Raw genomic sequence first — 19,683 nt, forward strand, 5'->3', positions numbered from 1 at the left:
CCTAAATTTAAACCTTCCCCTTGAAGTCCTAAACATTTTCCACGTAGGAAAACTGTAAGTGTATATCTTAAGAGTTTCTAGAGCAATCAGCATAGGCAATGTTAAATTACCATGCCTCTCTAGACAAACAGAGGAGCACTGTACAGAGACCCTCACATTTGTGGCCCTGTGTATTCCCTGTGGGCAGTGCCAACCCACTCTCTCCCCCGTAATGACTCTTTGTTTTCTCTAAGTCCCAAAAGGCTGGTGAGAGCTAGGCAAAGAGAAGGGGGGAGGGGCAGATGGAATGCAGCTGCAGGCTATGAAACAATGCTGAGTCCATATATTTTGTTCCCAGTTAGAATAAAAAGTGGACAGCAGTTGGGGTGGAGGGGACAAGGATACAGAACCCACAATAAGCAAGGTTGGGCCACATATCCCACAGTTGTCAGTCTGCAACTTCCTCCTCTTTCACCCCTCTATCTTCTACTCTATGAAATCCAATAACTATTCATTTGAGTTAAAAAGCCTATCTGCTAAAATTAAAATACCTATTAAAATTTAAACCTATCAGGAATTTATATCCAAATTACTTTTATCATGAATTATACTCAGGTGAGGATGGAATAGGGAGAGAGAATGGAGCTTGCATAGATAAACTGGGGAAGCTGAGACAGACAAGCTTGGGGGAAGTAGTCGAATTCAGAAAAGGATGTACAAGGTTTCAAATATAAACTGCCTGCTTTGCAATGATGCCTACAGCCTGAGAGCAATTGGTAGGAAAACTATATTCCTTAAGACTGATAAAAGCTGCATATGTCTGCATGAATCAAGAGTTTGAAAGCCTGCACATATTGGTTCATCATTATTCAATCCAAACTGGTGTTCCCTAAGAAAATGTTATTCACTTGCATTGCCCTGGCATCCATGTTCTAACTGGGAGAGAGACTTAAGGCAGAAGCAGACCCAAAGGGGCAGCTGTGAGTGAGGGTCTTGCCCTCTCCTCCTTGACAAGCTCAGGGGAGGCCTGTATAGTAGACCTTATAAATTCTGAGACCTAAAGTAATGATATAAGTTGGTCTGAAATAAAAACTTTCCATATAAAAGCAAGTCATGGTGAGTAGTCATGATCTAGGCCAGCATCTTCCTTGACAAAGGTCAATCTTTACCTTAAATGAGCCTGTCTGTTATTATCTTTTTGCATCTAGGATAACATACCTTTGGAAAATTAGGGTTAATTTCCTTTTACCAAATCCTTCAGGGCACTATTTCCCACCAGAGCAGAAGACTACAGAGCCCCTCATTGTTATTGTTATCGTGTTAATTATTAACTATCCTATATCCACCTATGCAAAAGAAGTGTATGTCCATTCCTTTTACTTTTTATCCAAACCCAGAGATTTCCTGCTTTGTTTTCTCTAGTCTCCCTAATCACCAGCAAATTTCATGTAACCCATCTACATCTCCCCCTTTGAATCCGATGTATACAATAAGTGCTAAAGCTAGATGTGCTCTCCCTCCTGGGAGCATGCCCATGCCTTTCTTCCCTCTCAGGTGTGCATCTCCTAAACTCTAAGGGTACCCACAAGACTTACAATCAGGGGAGCAAAGGGCAGTGGCAGCTTGTCCTGGGCTAACCCACTAAACCTGTCTCCAAGGCCCCCTTTCCTCTGACTTCCCAGTGAGCCAAGCAGCCCCACCTAGGCTCTCACCAGTTGCTTCTTCTATCCTAAACCATTCACTGTCCCCAGGTTTAATAAACATACACTAACAAAACACACACAACAAAACGAAACAAAAACCTGCCATTTTTCCGGAGCATTTTCTCAATCCATTGAGATTTTGCTTCCTGGCAAGTGTCCTCAGTTTGGCTCAAATAAACTCATAAAAATTCTTGCAGGTCTGAGTGTTTCTTGTGTCAACATAACCCTTTACTGTTTCTGTAGAGCCCTCCAGGGTACATGGACCCAGGCCTGCCTCTGGAACATCTCTTAAGATATAACTAATACCATTAAAAATTTCCAGAAATTTTTAAGAAGCCTTAAGTAAACAACTGAAATGAACACCTCAAAAAAACAAAACAAAAAAACAAAAGAGACAGAATCAGCATGTGCTAAAGACTACCTAAAAAGCTATAAAACAAAATTCAGGAGAACCTTGTTCCAATTACAATCCCATTCATGAACACTTGGTAACTTGGGAGAAAAAAAAAAAGGATGTTCTTATAAAGCTATCACGTAAAGCTCTGACATCTACACACAAACATCTCTTTCAAGTTAGCATTACACAAAATTTAAAAGTACTCTTACTTGGTGTTGAATGATATAACTAATCTCAACTCTTGAAATGTTTTCAACTTATAAAGTTTAGAAAGATTGGGTTTATTTACATTGAACTTTGCATTTTGTGACATGATAAAAGTCGTAAGTATGTAGATTTATAGTAAGCAGAAATATAACCTCCCCGCCTCCCCAACTTGCCTTTTCTCTATAGGCTAACTCTATTTACAGATATTCCAACTCTCCATACTATACTATACAGAGACAAATTCAGAAATGCATGTTAATTTAGATGACGGAATGACTGTGTCTATTTATTTAATATTAAATAGTAATAGTAATAAATAATACTGACAGTACTGTAAGGTCTATCATCTATTATAAACAGAAAATTCATAGGTGCATTTTATTAGGAGTTATCATTTATTATGTTTTTAAATGTGCAATAAAATAGAACTCGTTGTTTATTCTGTGTACTGGAAAAACTCAATTTTCTATCTATACATTTAATTTCCTAGTATCTACAATCAAAGAAATTAAATAGAATAGTTGTTAATAAAAACAATATCACATAATCAGAATTTGCCTGAAATTAATAACTCTTTATAACTTAACTAGAGGCCCGGTGCATGAAATTCGTGCATGAGGTGGGGGTTGTCCCTTAGCCCAGCCTGCACCCTCTCCAATCTGGGACCCCTCTTACAATCCAGGACTGCTGGCTCCCAACTGCTCGCCTGCCTGCCTGCCTGATTGCCCCTAACTGCTTCTGCCTGCCAGCCTGATCACCCCCTAACCACTCCCCTGCCAGCCTGATCGACGCCTAACTGCTCCCCTGCTGGCCTGGTCACCCCCAACTGCCCTCCCTGCAGGCCTGCTTTCCCCTAACTGTCCTCCCTTGCCAGCCCGGTCACCCCTAACTGCCCTCCCCTGCCAGCCCGGTCACCCCCAACTGCCCTCCCCTGCCGGCCTGGTCACCCCCAACTGCCCTCCCTGCTGGCCTGGTTGCCCCTAACTGCCCTCCCCTGCAGGCCTGGTTCCCCCCAACTGCCTTCCCCTACAGGCCTGGTCCCCCCCAACTGCCCTCCCCTACAGGCCTGGTTCCCCCCAACTGCCCTCCCTGCAGGCCTGGTCCCCCCTAACTGCCCTCTCCTGCAGGCCTGGTTGCCCCCAACTGCCCTCCTCTGCCAACCTGGTCACCCCTAACTGCCCTCCCCTGTAGGCTTGATCTCCCCCAACTGCCCTCCCTTGCAGGCCTAGCCCCTCCCAACTGCCCTCCCCTGCTGGCCTGATCCCCCACAACTGCCCTCCCCTGCTGGCCATCTTATGGTGGCCATCTTTGACCACATGGGGGCGGCCATCTTGTGTGTTGGAGTGATGGTCAATTTGCATATTACCTCTTTATTATATAGGATTGTGGTAAACAAGACATTCTCATTATACTTTGAATATGTTACATTGCAATAAAATGGTTAAAAAATGCAATTACCCATGATTTGCAAAAATCTACTCAATAAGTATATCTTAACTATTTTTTAACTAAAAAGAAGATAATTCAAGTGTTGTAAAGGTGTCAGAAATTTACATTTAGTCACAAAGTTCATAAAATATGAGTACATTAAGAGGCACAGGTGAAAACAAATTTTAAGACTTAGGTAAAACAATGTATGAAAATAATAGCTTTTCTTGCTAAATCAATGAGTACTCACCCCTTGGAGCCCTTGGAACTGAATTGAAGGTCGAAAAGGAATTAAGTTCTGTTAAAAGAAACATAAGAAACAAACAGGTCAAACTTGATTACTGTGACACAGAATTAAACGTTTAAACTTTAAATCTGTGCATTTGGTCAGTGGTATAGTCTGTGAAAATACTTTTTCATCATGTACTTAGGTTTACACATCACTTTATTAAGATGCATTGATGAACAGTAGCACACTATTGACATTTCTCTGAATAATACAACCAAAGGTATCTTTTGGCAGTATAGCTGATCAGGTTTTTTTAAATGACTGATACAATTTGGTAAAAATATGATTAGTATACAAATTCAATTTTACTAGTACATTGAAAAATCATACTCTGGCTTAGTTTCTTCATACTTTTTAAAATATATTTTTATTGATTTCAGAGACGAAGGGAGAGGGAGAGAGAGATAGAAATATCAATGATGAGAGAGAATCACTGATTGGCTGCCTCCTGCATGCCCTCTACTGGGGATCAAGCCTGCAACCCCAGGCATGTGCCCATGACCAGAATAGAACCCGAAACATTTCAGTCTGCAGGCCAACGCTCTGATCCACTGAGCCAAACTGACTAGGGCTCTTCATATGTTTTTAAAAGTGGTGGAGATAGGAAAGATATTTGGAGGAATTTTCCAAAACCCTAATAGAACATTAGAAATATAAAATTTAAAAAAATACTTAAAAATTAAAAGAAATATAAAATTGGAGTATTTGAGATTGAATGATTGTTTCTATTTTCTCACATTTTACCAGAGATTAGTTTCTAATTAAGGGTCAAACAGGTTACCAATTTTCTCACAAGATGCTTACTAGGAGAATATTATAATTTCTATAACAATATTTTGTTTTGTAATGAATTCTCATAGCTTTAATATTTTAAGAAAAGCTGTAATTATAAATATCTACCATAGTCTCAGGCATGATATCCTATATCTACAGTCACCAGAATGGTTTTTATGGGAATGCTTTTCTAAATTGTTAACAGAAATTCACAAGGAAATCAGATATGAGTAACATTTAATAATAACATATCAACCTGTAAACTAGTCCTCATATCCTTATATCCAAATACAGTACACAAAAACAGAAACAGTGGCTTCTGGTTTCATCTTGATCTCCAATAAAATAGAGCCAGGCACCCATGTTCCCCTCCCTTCAACCACTGCACATTACCTGCAGATTTAAAAGTTTATTAATCCGTATTACAATAAACTAAAGAGTTAGATGAAAGGATGAGTACTTCTTAAAAGATAGATTATTTAAATATAAAAGCACATGGTAGCATTAACCATTCTATTATTATTTTATACTAGAAGCCTGGTGCACAAAATTTGTGCATAGGGAGGGTCCCTAGGCCTGGCCGGTGATCAAGGCTGATCTGTGGGGTGACCGGCAGGGCAATCAGGGTCCCCGCTCACACCCGCCTTGGCCTGGTGCTGTCTGCTTTCCAGCCCCGCCTCCCCATTGCAGTTACCGATCGCTGTCTGTGGGGTGACCGGTGGGCCAATTAGGGCCCCCACTCGCACCCACCTTGGCCTGGCTCCGCCCGCTCACCTGCTCCACCATCCCGCTGCGGTCCCACTCTTATCGGGGCCCATTGGGTCCAGCAGTGCCTCCACTGCCACCTGCCAGCACCGCATTGCCGATGCCTGCCATGTTCCACGCTGCCACCTGGTGGTTAGCGCACATCTAACTCCTGGTCAGTCGAACTCCCACCCATGGGAACAATTTGCATATTAGCCTTTTATTATATAGGATAAATGGATAAACATCTTGGAAAAAAACATTATAATAGATACTATTATCATTGTTTTACTACCTTAAAATGATCACTAAACTCTAGACTTATCAGCAGGCTCAAAGTAATACTTGTAACAAATTCATTTTTTAGTGTGTGAGAAGTGGGTTGTTGTTTTTTTTTTTTTTTAAAGGGAAGATAAAAAGATAATGATTGAAATTGTAAAATGATTTTTAATAGTGATTCCTTCTAAGTCATAGTCTTTTATGAATATACAAATTATAGATTAATGCTAGAATTTCCTTAGAGAAAGAAAACCCTACCCAAACCTACCTTTCAGACCTAAACTTCTTCCTGAACTAATAGCAATAAGCCTGGAGAAGCCTAAAGTAGTCTTTCTTCTGTAGAAGTTGCCCTACAATTTGGGTAACACAGGTCTAGGCTCAAATTTTCACAATATTTCCATCAGTCCTACCTCCTGGCTCTCCTTTCAAATCACAAACATTGAACATTTCTGAGGCTGGTTACATTTTCCTCCCTTACTCAATGACAGCAAAACTGGCAAACACTAAACCACCCCACTTCAACCCCCCAAGTTGGCACCTCTTTCCCACTTTTTAATCAAGGGTACTTCTATCTTTTTAGTTCTCCGGGATCACAACCTTAAATTTATAGTCTTCTCTCTCTTCACCCCCACCATATTCTATCAGTCAATTGTAGGCCACTAGAATCACATAATTCTGATCCAGGGATAATATAGTTAACTAGAGGCCCAGTGCATGAAATTCATGCGGGGAGGGGGTTGGGGAGGTGGTGGTGTGTGTCCCTCAGCCCAGCCTGCACTCTCTCCCACCGGGATGGGGCCTAAATGGGCAGTCAGACATTCCTTTCACAATCCAGGACTGCTGGCTCCCAACCGCTCGCCTGCCTGCCTGCCTGATTGCCCCTAAAAGCTTCTGCCTGCCAGCCTGATCACTCCCTAACCATTCCTCAGCCAGCCTGATTGACGCCTAATTGCTCCCCTGCCAGCCTGATTGCCTCTAACTGCCCTCCCCTGCATGCCTGGTCACCCCCAACTGCCCTCCCCTGCTGGCCTGGTCACCCCCAACTGCCCTCCCCTGCCAGCCTGGTCCCCCCCCCCCCGCAACTGCCCTCCCCTGCAAGCCTTGTCCCTCCCAACTGCCCTCCCCTGCAGGCCTGGTCGCCCCCAACTGTCCTCCTCTGCTGGCCCAGTCACCCCTAACTGCCCTCTCTTTCAGGCCTGGTCTCTCCCAACTGCCCTACCCTGCTGGCCTGATCACCCACAACTGCTCTCCCCTGCCGGCCATCTTGTGTCCACATGGGGGTGGCCATCTTGTGTATTGGAGTGATGGCCAATTTGCATATTTCCTTTTTATTCGATAGGATGCCCATCCCCCTTAGGCAATGTGTCCCATTACTAACTAAGCTGGGACTCAGGACTCAATCCTCCTATTTTGTCATGCTGCATTTCTTCTACTACCTGGTGTGCCACACACATCTGCTATGAGAAATTCAAGAGTGTGGGGGCCTATTCCTTCATGCCAGACAGTTCACATTTTAGTTAGGGAATATTAGAGAATGATTAAATACTAGGCTAAGTACTACCAGGAGGTGTAGTAAGGACTCTCAAAAAGGGAAGAAGATTATAGGTTATAAGATATACTAGAAAAGCCAAAGATCTTGTGGAAAGGGTGGATCTTGGGTAGCAATTTAGAAAATACTAACTCCAGGGAAAAGTGCTCTGCCTGAACAGAAAAGCAAGGAGACAGGAATGAATACTATGTGGGCAAAGGACAAATGTCTCTCTGTGTAGAGTTCTTTCATACTTGAAACACTACACAAAGGGTAAGAATTGGACCTGGAAATCCCTGTCTAATCTTTCCTTGGGTTGAAAATTTGTCTTCAGTTTTGCTTCTATCCACTACAGAATAAATAGGACAATCAGTAATTTAAATTTCAGACCTCTGGGATTTCAAAAGATTTATCACCCTGTGAAATAACCCCACCCTAATCCTTCCCATTACCCTCTCAGGCAGGGCCTTAGACCTGACAACTAATTGGAGACTCATCTAAGTTTTGGAACAAGAGAGGGAGTTGCTGAAAGAAGTGTTTCAGGGAAAGTAGTCCCTTCAGTCATGTGTACGAAAGATGGAGATGGACGGATTGGGGCTAGGATAAAGGATTAGCTCCAGGGGATTCTTTATTTGGAGATACTCTGGTGAGAAAGGCCTAAGTTAGTATTACTTCATCTGGAACAAGCATTCCGATGGAAGAAAGATAAAATGTGCTAAAAGCTTGACTACCAGGCACCAAAGAAAAATGAAGTGAAGGTGGCTCCAGAGGTCCCAATCATCATCTCTGGCCAGTTAGCTCCAAACTTCCTTAAATTAAGCTTAGTCTCACCTTTGGAAGCCTCTGTCTGTTTCAAGCCCTTATCACCAAGTACTTAGATCAGGGGTGGTGAACTTTTTTCTGTCAAGGGCCATTTGGATATTTATAATATCATTCGCAGGCCATGCAAAATTACCAACTTAAAAATTAGCCTGCTGGGGAGAAACTAAGATGGCGGCATAGATAAACACCGGGAAATTGCCGCCTCCCACAACAATTGAAAAATACCGCAAAGGACAGAGTGGACATCATCCAGAACAACAGGAAGGCTGGCTGAGTGTAAATTCTACAACTAGAAGGAAAGAAAAGCACACTGAGAGCCAGAGCAGCTGCGGAGGTGAAGTGGAGAGGTACGGCGGCTCGTGCGTGCGCGGAAAGGGGGTGGCACCTGAGGACGCGGCTGTCTTTTTGAATCACAAGCTCCCGACTGCTCTGAACTCCGGTTCCGGGAAGTCTCTGGGGACCCAGGACTCATACGGGGAGAAGCTGGACTGTCGGGCAGTGGGCGAACTTGAGGGCGGCTTTCCCTCAGAGGTGCTTGCAGCAATTATCGGGTCACTGAGACGCGCGACTCCTTAGGGCTGGGCGGAGAATCAGCCATAGCTGCTTGCTCTGCCCTTTGATTCCCTGAAACCACGCCCCACCCAGGCTGCGGCAGAGGCTTTTCCATGTGAATGTACTTAACTGCAGCCTAGCCAGGCAGACCCGGAACTTCCAAGAGAAGGCCCAAGGCCCCACAGCCGCTTGCATTGCTTCACAGCTGAGCCTCTTTGTGGCTCCTGCTGTGTGGCCTCAGGCAGAGGCTGAATTAGCACCTCCTTAGATCCAGGAGCCACTGTACCCAGTGGTCAGAGGGGGACCATCCAGATTGCAACTCCTCAGATCCATAAGGGACACATTCAGGGAGCAGACTCAGTGAGCACCAAAGCCCCACTGAAGCAAGTCTTGCCCCAGAAGGGTGTCTTCAGCACAGAAGTTCTCCCACTTCAGACACAGCTGATTCTCACAGCCAATGGGCCTGGAGGTCAATTCCTCCCAGTGATCCTACAACAACCAAGGCACCAAGAGTGCACCAAGAGTGTCCACCCCAGGTAACTGGGGAGGCTGAGCCAATGGGCCCTACAGGACACCTGGCGCGCAGGGCCACTCTATCAACACAGGGAAGCAGCCAAAATGCGGAGACAAAGAAACAGGTCACAAATGGCAGAAATGGAGGAAAGCAAATGACTGGATATAGAGTTCAAGGCCACGTTTATAAGGTTTTTCAAGAATTTTATGGAAACCGCCGATAAATTTAATGAATCCCTCAATAAGTATAGTGAGACCATGGAGGATATGAAAAAGGACCAACTAGAAATTAAGCATACACTGACTGAAATAAAGAATAATTTACAGAGATCCAACAGCAGATAAGAGGATCCCAAGAATCAAGTCAAACATTTGAAATACAAAGAAACAAAAAATACCCAACCGAAAAAGAAAAAAGAAAAGAGATTCCAAAAATATGAAGATAGTGTAAGGAACCTCTGGGACAACTTCAAGCGTACCAACATCAGAATTATAGGGGTACCAGAAGGAGAGAGAGGGCAAGATAGTGAAAACCTTTTTGAAGAAATAATGACAGAAAACTTCCCCTACCTGGTGAAAGAAATGGACTTACAAGTCCAGGAAGCGCAGAGAACCCCAAACAAAAGGAATCCAAAGAGGACCACACCAAGACACATCATAATTAAAATGCCAAGAGCAAAAGACAAAGAGAGAATCTTAAAAGCAGCAAGAGAAAGACAGTCAGTTACCTACAAGGGAGTACCCATATGACTGTCAGCTGATTTCTCAACAGAAACCATGCAGGCCAGAAGAGAGTGGCAAGAAATATTCAAAGTGACGAATAGCAAGAACCTGCAACCAAGATTACTTTATCCAGCAAAGCTATCATTCAGAATAGAAGGTCAGATAAAGAGCTTCACAGATAAGAAAAAGCCAAAGGAGTTCATCACCACCAAACCAGCATTATATGAAATGCTGAAAGGTATTCTTTAAGAAGAGGAAGAAGAAAAAGGAACTCTTACCATTTGCCACAGCATGGATGGAACTGGAGAGCGGATAAATACCACAGGATCTCACTCATTTGTGGAATGTAATGAACAACATAAACTGATGAACAAGGACTGATCCAGAGACGGAGAGGCATTGATTGGACTGTCAGGCCTTGGAGGGAAGGTAGGGGAGGGGAGGGGTAAGGGGGAAAGATCAACCAAAGGACTTATATGCAAGCATATAGGCCTAACCAATGGACATGGACAACGGGGGGGTGAGGGCATGAGCGGGGGGGGGGGGGGTGTAGAGGGTAATGTGGGGACAAGGACACATATGTAATATCTTAATCAATAAAAAATACATATTAAAAAAAATTAGCCTGCTATATTTGGTCAAATATTTAATTAACTCACCCCTAATGCCTAGGTAGGACCAGACCAAATGATTTCAAGGAGCCGGACGTTTCCTACCCTTGATCTAGATCAGTGGTTCTCAACCTTCCTAATGCCGCGACCCTTTAATACAGTTCCTCATGTTGTGGTGACCCCCAACCATAAAATTATTTTCATTGCTACTTCATAACTGTAATTTTGCTACTGTTATGAATCGTAATGTAAATATCTGATATGCTATATGTGTTTTCCAATGGTCGTGACCCACAGGTTGAGAACTGCTGATCTAGATAAAGGCCTTCCTCCCTACTTTCAATTCCTTCCAAATTCAAATAGCTAGCAGAAGCTCTCTCAGACACCACTCTCAGCATGTGTCACAGCCTGCAATGGATTTCATCAAGGCAAAGCAAACTCCTCCACATAGAAAACAGACCTGCCGCCATCTACAGGATCAACCAGTTTCATACTACACTTAAACTGTGGTTCAGCCATGCTAACCTTTTTGTCTGTTTGTTTTGTGAACATTTTCTTTTCTATTATTCTACCTTCTTCCTGTTCCTTCAACCTGGCATACCTTCCCAAACACATTTTGCCAATCCATGTTAATCACTCACTTAACATTTAAGTTTAAGATTAATTTCCTCACCTAGGCCTTCCTTTGGATACATCAGGAATGGAAGACTTAATGTGTTTAATAACATAAGGCAGGTAAATGTGAGACAGGGTGTAAAGCAATAAGGAGTGAACACCTGAAGAATAAATGCCCAACCTAGAGAGGATTCAAATTTTTAAAAGTTAAATTTTTTTCAGGCCAAAAAAAAACAATGCTGCCACCATTTTGCTAATTCTGACCTATACCCACTTTGAATTAACTCCTGTTAGCTGCCGTTTTTCCAGATGCCTGTGTTTACAATTCTACTACGTTGGGGATATATTTTTTCATAGATTGTCTTACTCCTAGTTATAATGAAAGAGAGGAATCTAACACATATTTAGCTTACAAGTATTCATTCTGCATTATGCTCAGCTAAAAAAATAATATAAAATTATTTGGCCATGTTCTCTTTAAATATGTGGTACACCCTATATACTTGTATACCTTACAGATTACTATTCAGGGTTGTATAGACAAAACAATACAACTATGCTTTACATCAATTTAGAAACTTTTAAGAGTAATTTTGACTTTATCCAGTTGTTTGTTTTTTTTTTGCCTTATCACTGAATTTAGAACCTAACCTCCTGATATGCTTATTTTTCTATTTGTATTGATGATTCCTCAACAAAAATGATAGTTCTGTTTATATAGTTTTGTAATGCACAGAGCATTTTTGTACCCATTGTCTCAAATGAGTCCTCTAAAACCAAATCTGGGTGGTAAGAAGGTATCATTATTCCCCATTTCAGAGGAGGAGATAAATGAGTCTCCAGCAGGTAAAGTGTGTTGCTTAGGATCATCAAACTAATGATTAGCAGAGCTGGACCTCAAATCCAGCCACCTGAATCCCTTTCTTTTTCTTGTCTCTATAGCCAGTTATCTCATAGTGCTGAGTATTTAAAAGCCCGTATGCTCATTCAGTTATTCTGGCATTTTGTTCCCAAAGAAAATGAATTTCATAAAACCACTACAATTTCCAAAGTTCAGTTTCTTATTAAAAAATAGGTTTTGGTCCTGGCCAGTTTGGCTCAATGGTTAGAGGATTGGCCAGAGGATTGAAGGGCCTCTGGTTCAATTCCCAGTCAAGGACACATACCTCGGTTTCAGTTAAATCCCTGGCTCTGATCAGGGTGCATGGGGGAGGCAACCAATTGATGTGTCTCTCACGTGGATGTTTCTGTTTCTCTCTCTCTCTCTCTCTCTCTCTCTCTCTCTCTCTCTCTCTCTCTCTCTCTCTCCTCTCCCCCTCCCCTTCCACCCTCCTCCCTCTCTCCCACACTGTTTCTAAAAATTAATGGGAAAAAGTATCCTCCAGTGAGGATTAAAAAAATAATAAAAATAATAGGGTTTTTTTTTTTGCTATAAGGACCATGTATAATAAATATTTGTGCTAGCATTTTTCATTTATGAAAAAAATTACAATAGTTGTGTGCTTATCCAAACTGGAAAACTAAGATTACTGTTACTAAAAAAACTCTCTTAAGATATCTGACAACCTAGAAAAGAAAAATACAGAAGAGAATCTCAAATGTTTTATTGATTTTAACCCCAATTTTAGATTTTAAAAAATGCAAAAGGCAGCTAGAACTTTATGCCACTTATGCATCTGACCAGTGTATTAATGGGATAGCTACCAGGAATAAGTTCTAAGAGTCAAAAAGCAAATGATTCAAGCAGTTAATTTTTAATCTAAATGTTTTTAAGCCTAACTGCACAAACATAACCTGAATTCACTGTACATTTTTTAAATGATCATGTAAATATAGGTGGCCAAATATGATATGGCATGTTTTAAAATAATGTTTAACTCACTAAGTACATTCCCATTACAAATAAATTTCAGTAGGGCTTCAACTTTTGATTTTTTAGCTTCAATTAAATAGTGACACCAAACAGCTCTTTTAAAAATCAAGTACTATAGGGTTTAACTGAATAGTAGTCAATTTATAATCTAAGTAAAATTGTGATCAGGTATCTTCATCCAGCCAAGAAACAATGCAAACTGGAACTGGCTAGGGAAACTCCTTTTGACAAATGCTTCAATAACCTGATAAAGGTGATGTTTTGCAATCAAAAGGTCTTTTAAGTTCTTAGTCCAAAGGCTAACATGGGCCAAATAAACAAGGTTTAAGTTTATGTGGGCTGCAAAAAAACAAAAGCTTCAAGTTTCATAGAAACGTAGGTTTATTTCGATAGAGACATGCTGAATACAAAGGGCTGAAATAAATGAGTAATCATTAACATAAAATAATAGAACATTTTAATAAAAATTATTTTTTCTTGAACATTAGCTTACCAGACACTGAATAACTGCACAAATTAATAAGTGTAATGCAAATAAACCTATTTTTCTTGTTCTCTGAAAGCAAAATATTTCCTGTTGCACACACCAGACAAGTCAGTCCAAAACTAATGGCTTGGCTGCTAAAATATTTGCTGCTAGTATTAGTGGAGAGAAATGATTCGCTTGCACATAAGGCGTGTAAGGGAAATGAATGCAACACGACTATAGTAATCAGTCATTAGTGATCATTATAGTTGATTATTAATAATTATGTATAACAGAATACTGTAAAAATTAAGTTACGAAATTTTTGTTAAACCATTTCTTACATACCTTTATATTGGCTGGGCCGCAAAAATATTCATTGTGGGCCACAAGTTTGACATGATTGGTGTAGGCAATGCTAAAATGCTCAAAAGTTTGATTATACTCTTGACATGTGCCATTACATGCCAATTCTACTGCAACAAAAAATTGTTCTATGTCCACTTAGTTTCAGGGACTATTCCTCAAATATGTCGGGACTATAAAAGTAATATGTAATTTGCTAAGTAATCTTAATTTTACTGAGTAATATTAATTTCTGACATAATTCTTTTAGGATGAAAGAGAAGGAGCAAAGCTCAGGTTTCTTTGGAGGTGAACAAAAGAAATTTACCCTATAAAAGTTGTTATAACCATCTCTTGTTTGTTTATATATTACTTATGCATGTAGACAAATTAAATCTATGGTTATTTTTACTCTATCAACCACCATTGTTTTTGTGAATATACAAACATAAGAAATGGCATTCTTGGTCTAAGAAAGCGTGATTTCTCTAAGAAAACCATTGTAGAGATCTGTTTTCTAACTTTATTCCCTAAGGTTAAAATACCTTCCGCTTCCCTTCTGAAACCATCATGGAACTTTAACTCAGTTAACTTTTGAATTATTCTTGAACTACTTAAGAATTCTTAAATTATTTAAAATCAACAAACCAGCATCTATTACTAGTAAATACCGAATATTTACCTGAATACTTAAGCTGCCTTATAAGTTATGATAAAGACAGTGCTAAAAAAAATTCCAAAGTCAAAAATAGTTTTGGAACTTTACCAAAACCAGAACACTCTATAAATGGTGAGTGCTTTAAGTGGGGTTGTTTTAAGAAACAATTATAGCTACCTAGTCACTATTTATTGAGTGCTTAAAAATGTGTCAGGCACTACAATCATTTTTTATTAACACTTCTGGGAATTCTCAGAACACTCTTATGGGGTAGATACTATTATTTCCACTTCTTGGGTAAATCTTATGAATTACCTAAAGTTACATAGCTAATAAATTATCTGAGATTCAAACCCTGGCCTGTCTCACCTTAAAAACTGTGTTCCACCCATACTATATACAGCTAGCCTCTCTTGCCCCTCTTTAAAATAGTTAATATCTATATATATAAAATGCTAAATGCTAAGTGTCCATCTGGCTGGTTGCTATGATGTGCACTGACCACCAGGAGGCGAGTGCTCAATTCAGGAGCTGCCGTGATGCGCACTGGCCTTTTACAAAGAAACGGCAACGTGGACCTGGCGCCCACAAAGCAACACTCGGCTTCCACCAAGTGGGACACAGGCCCCACCACCACGCCGGAGCAACATATCACCAAATTGCAGCCAATGCTGTTGAGACCCTGTGGTGCAAAATGTGGTCCACAGCCCAGTCCAGCCCAGAAATGGTGGCTATGAGCGCCAGGTAATGACATCATGTAGCAAGGCCTGGCTTCCTCTCCCTAGTGACTAGCCTCCTTGGAGTTTCTTCAGCTTATGAACATGACTTGCTTTATAGCCAGGTACAAACATTTCACACTTTAACTAAATGTCTGTGAAGCGTTTTCCTGTGCCTCATCTCATTTGATCCTCACAGAAGTCCTGGAGTTGGTAGATAGGAGACTCAGTGAAATCCTATTTTCTTTTCATTAGCTGGAAAACGGAGATTTAGAAAGCTTAGAAACTTGACCCGACTAAAAAGAAGAAATGGTGGACCTTGAAAATGACTTCAGGTTTTCTCACTGTGCAGAATATAGTCGAACACTGCTGCAGTTAAATATTTTACCCTTTGTTCTCCCTGCGTGATCTACAATAATAATGTGCTTTGTGTTGATATTTACTGCTGTGTTGCTGACAATTACCTGAAGGAGAACTTGGGGTGTTTCACTGGGCTGGAAAAAGTTTAGCTACATCAGAAAGCAGGTGTAATTAAGCAAGTTTATTTTATATATATAAAAGGCTATGTTGACTTGCACATGTGCAATACCTATAAAGCTCTCATTGGCACCAATTGTATGCGTGTGTTTCGATCTGTCATTGTTGATCGTGAATTTGGTTGAAACCTCTATTATAGAGAATCGGCGCATAGAGATATTAAAATATTTCTTCTCATTAATTTCCTTTCAGTGCGCATGAATTTGTGCACTGGCCCACTAGCAGTTATATAAAATGTGAAACATCTACCCGCCCAGGGTAGCTCAGCGGCTGAGTATCAACCTATGAACCAGAAGGTCTCAGTTCGATTCCCGGTCAGGGCACATGCCTGCCTGGGTTGCAGGTTCCATCTCCATAAAGGGCATAGAGGCGGCAGTCCATCAATGATTCTCTCTCATCACTGATGTTTCTATCTTTCTCTCCCTCTCTCTTCCTCTCTAAATATATTTTAAAAAATAAAAATAAAAAGTGAAACATCTGAAAGCTGGATATTAATAACAAATAAGAATTGAGAGCCTTTGAGGGGATCACTAGTTTTGGTTTTGCACTACAGCTTAAGGAAAATATCAGACACCTGAATTTGTTTTCACCTGTGCAAGTAAACAGCAAAAAGTATTTATTTCCCTGGTATACAATTTGTATAAGATAGACTATATTTCATTCCTAAAAGAGGTACTATACCATTTTAATAACTTGTATTTATGACTTATTACTTTAAAAAGTTATTTTATTCTGTTTTTTAAAATATCTCATGATAGAGAAAGCAAAAACTATACAATTATTATATTTTAACTGCTGTAACAAACAAACAAACAAAAAATCTAGGTAGGGAGAGAAGAGAAAGAAAATTGGAGCTAAAGCAGGAAACAGGCCAGAAAATCAGACTGTTGATCATGAAGAAATCAAATATACTCAGCTCTTACCAGAAACTGGTAATATGGTTTTTAAAAAAATATATTTTTATTGATTTCAAAGAGGAAGGGAGAGGGAGATAGAAACATCAATGATGAGAATCATTGATCAGCTGCCTCCAGCACGTCCCCTACTGGAGATTGAGCCTGCAACCCGGGTATGTGTCCTTGACTGGAATCGAACCTGGGACCCTTCAGTCCACAGTCCAATGCTCTATCCACTGAGCAAAACCAGCTAGGGCCTGGTAATATGTTTAGAATGATAGCATGAATGTGAAATTTAGAGATAATCCAAAGCTGCCTTAATAAAGGCTGTCTCCTTCTGTGCCCCCAATCTTTTATTAGATACCCACCCTCCAAAAAAGAGTCATTAAGCTCCACAAAATCTAGTATTTTGCTTTGTGAGTCAATCCAAACTTTTTCTGGCCATCATAGCATTGAAAAGAGTGAAATATAAAAAGGCTTACCAAAACAGTAGTGAGAAGAGGTCAAAAACTTAATATAGTTAACACAATCCTTGTTTTAAAACATAGCTTCTGGCAAACTGTCACTGATGCAGGCCAAATTATTACAAGCATTACTGTTGTCTTAAATCTTCCTATTTCAAATAGCTCTTAAAGGAATATAGAAGGCAAAAATCTAATCTGAACCAGCTAAAAAGTTAGTTACTGTGAACCAGCCTTTAACCAATAATACTTGAAGTATAACATCCTATCACTTTTTTTCCAAAAGAGAGCTTAATGTGGGCTTTATCCTATACTAGATGCCTGGTGCACAAAATTCATGCACGGGGGAGGGAGGTTCCCTCAGCCTGGCCTGTACCCTCTCCAATCTGGAATCCCTCTCACAATCCAGAACCACTGGCTCCTAAGCGCTCACCTGCCTGCCTGCCTGATGCCCCTAACTGCCCCCCTGCCAGCCTGATGGCCCTAACTGCTCTCCACTCCTGGCCTGATCCCCCTAACTGCCTATCTGTACTCCCCTCCTGGCCTGGTCCCCCTAACTGCCTATCTGCTCTCCCCACCTGGCCTAAACCCCCTAACTGCCATCTGCTCTCCCTTCCTCTCCGCACCCTCAGACCCCAACGCAGGAGTGCTGAGAGCTCTCTGCCAAGGCCCCATCCCTGTCCTAATGGCCCCCTCCAGGGTGGTGCCAGGGCTGCCCCTATCCTGACACCCCCACTCTGGGCCCGGCAGCGCAGCAGGCTTGCGCGTGCCTCCGATGGGGGTGCCACAGGGCCCATCCTGACACCCCCCCCCTCCAGGCCGGGTGGTGCGGTGGGCCTGTGCGCACCTCTGCGAGGGGGGCCACCCCCGATAGCAGCCTCATGTTCCGGTGGTGCAAGTCCCCGCCCCTGTCCCTGCCCACCAGCTCCTGTGCGCGCGCAGCCTGTTGAATGGTTGTGACTGGGACACAGTTAGGACCAATTAGCATATTACCTCTTTATATATGTAGATAATAAAACCCTAATATGCAAATCAACTGAACGGCGGAACGACTGGTGGAACAACCGGTTGCTATGACACGCACTGACCACCAGGGGGAGGTGAGCAGCAGCGGCAATGGGGGGGGGGTGGAGCTTGCCAGTGCAGGGGGCCAGGCTGCCAGCCAAGGCAGGTGCCATGGGGGCCCCCTCCGATCACCCTGCCCGCTAGTTGCCCCACAGAGTGAGGCGATGACCAGCAGTGGCTGCAGGGGGCGGGGCTGGACAGTGGGTGGCACCAGGCCACCAGCCAACGCGGGTGCCAGCAGGAGCCGCCCAATCACCCCGCTCACCCCACAGAAGGCCCTGATCACCAGCCAGGTCTAAGAACCCTATTGGGAACAGTCTCTTAGATTTAAAAATTAAAACCTGGCAAGGCTACTCTAACATTGAAAAAACAGGATGATGCAGCGATGACATGCATGGACTCTGGCTTGCACATTTTGTGGTTAGCCCTGATTCTGACACTTATAGCTGTGTGACAAAGCCAATTATTTAACTTCTGTTTCAGTTTGTCCACCCATAAGATGGGAAAAATGGTACTACTGCCTCAGAAGGATCATGCCCATTTTTTTTTAAAATATATTTTATTGATTTTTTTTTTTTTTTTACAGAGAGGAAGGGAGAGGGATAGAGACTTAGAAACATCAATGAGAGAGAAACATCAATCACCTGCCTCCTGCACACCTCCCACTGGGGATGTGCCTGCAACCAAGGTACATGCCCTTTACCAGAATCAAACCTGGGACCTTTCAGTCTGCAGGCCAGCACTCTATCCACTGAGACAAACTGGTTAGGGCTGTACTACTTTTTATAATCAGGGCAAAAATATGTAGCTACCCATACAACAGCAAGATGCCTTTCACCTGTATGAATAGTAAGGTCACTGGTGCATGCAGCATCCCGGATTGAGAGAAATGCCTGACTGCCAGGTTAGGCCCGATGTCCCCTGAGGGGTCCCGGATTGCATGCAGGCCAGGCTGAGCGCACCCCCCACCCCTGCCGTGCACAAATTTTGTACACTGGGCCTCTAGTAATTGTATAATAACCTTACATGTCAAATCTGACTATAAATGTAAATGAAGATTTATCCCCTGGGATCATAATCCCTAGAGCAGAAATGTAAGGAGAGTGATAAAATAAGCTTGGATTCAAAGATGGAGATTATTTTTTAAATACTAGAAATTGCTAAAATGAAGCATTAAAAGCAATTTTACAAGAGAGCTGTTAGAAATGTAAAAATCAGAAAACTACATGATCACACTTAATGTTTTAAAAAGATCACTCTGGTTGCTGCATGGAGAATAAATTATGGGAGGAAGAGTGGAAACTTGGAAACTTAGAAACTCGCTGGAAGTCCATGACAGTGGTCCTCAAGAGAAATGATGGTGCCTGGGACTTGAGTGGTGATGATTGATGGAGTTAGGTTTTACTTTGTTTTTTAATTTTTTACTAGAGGCCCGGTGTATGAAATTTGTGCATGGAGCGGGGGGGGGGGGGGGGGGGTCCCTCAGCCCAGCCTGTACCCAC

The 19,683-nt window shown here is 41.9% G+C and overlaps 1 protein-coding gene across 2 annotated transcripts in view; it reads right to left on the reverse strand.

Moving 5' to 3' along the window:
* Positions 1 to 19,683, reverse strand: part of ELL2 (elongation factor for RNA polymerase II 2) — a 90,463-nt gene that overhangs the window by 60,796 nt on the left and 9,984 nt on the right. For both annotated transcript variants that reach the window (XR_013995873.1, XM_081089058.1), the window contains exon 2: positions 3,965 to 4,012. Coding sequence is in view for 1 of the 2 variants with exons in the window: in XM_081089058.1 (XP_080945184.1) it covers positions 3,965 to 4,012 (48 nt within the window). In the remaining variant the exon portion in view is untranslated. The remainder of the gene's footprint in view (positions 1 to 3,964; positions 4,013 to 19,683) is intronic.

This window comes from Myotis nattereri, assembly GCF_964212035.1.
Source record: "Myotis nattereri genome assembly, chromosome: 4".
In the NCBI taxonomy this organism is placed as follows: Eukaryota; Metazoa; Chordata; class Mammalia; order Chiroptera; family Vespertilionidae; genus Myotis; species Myotis nattereri.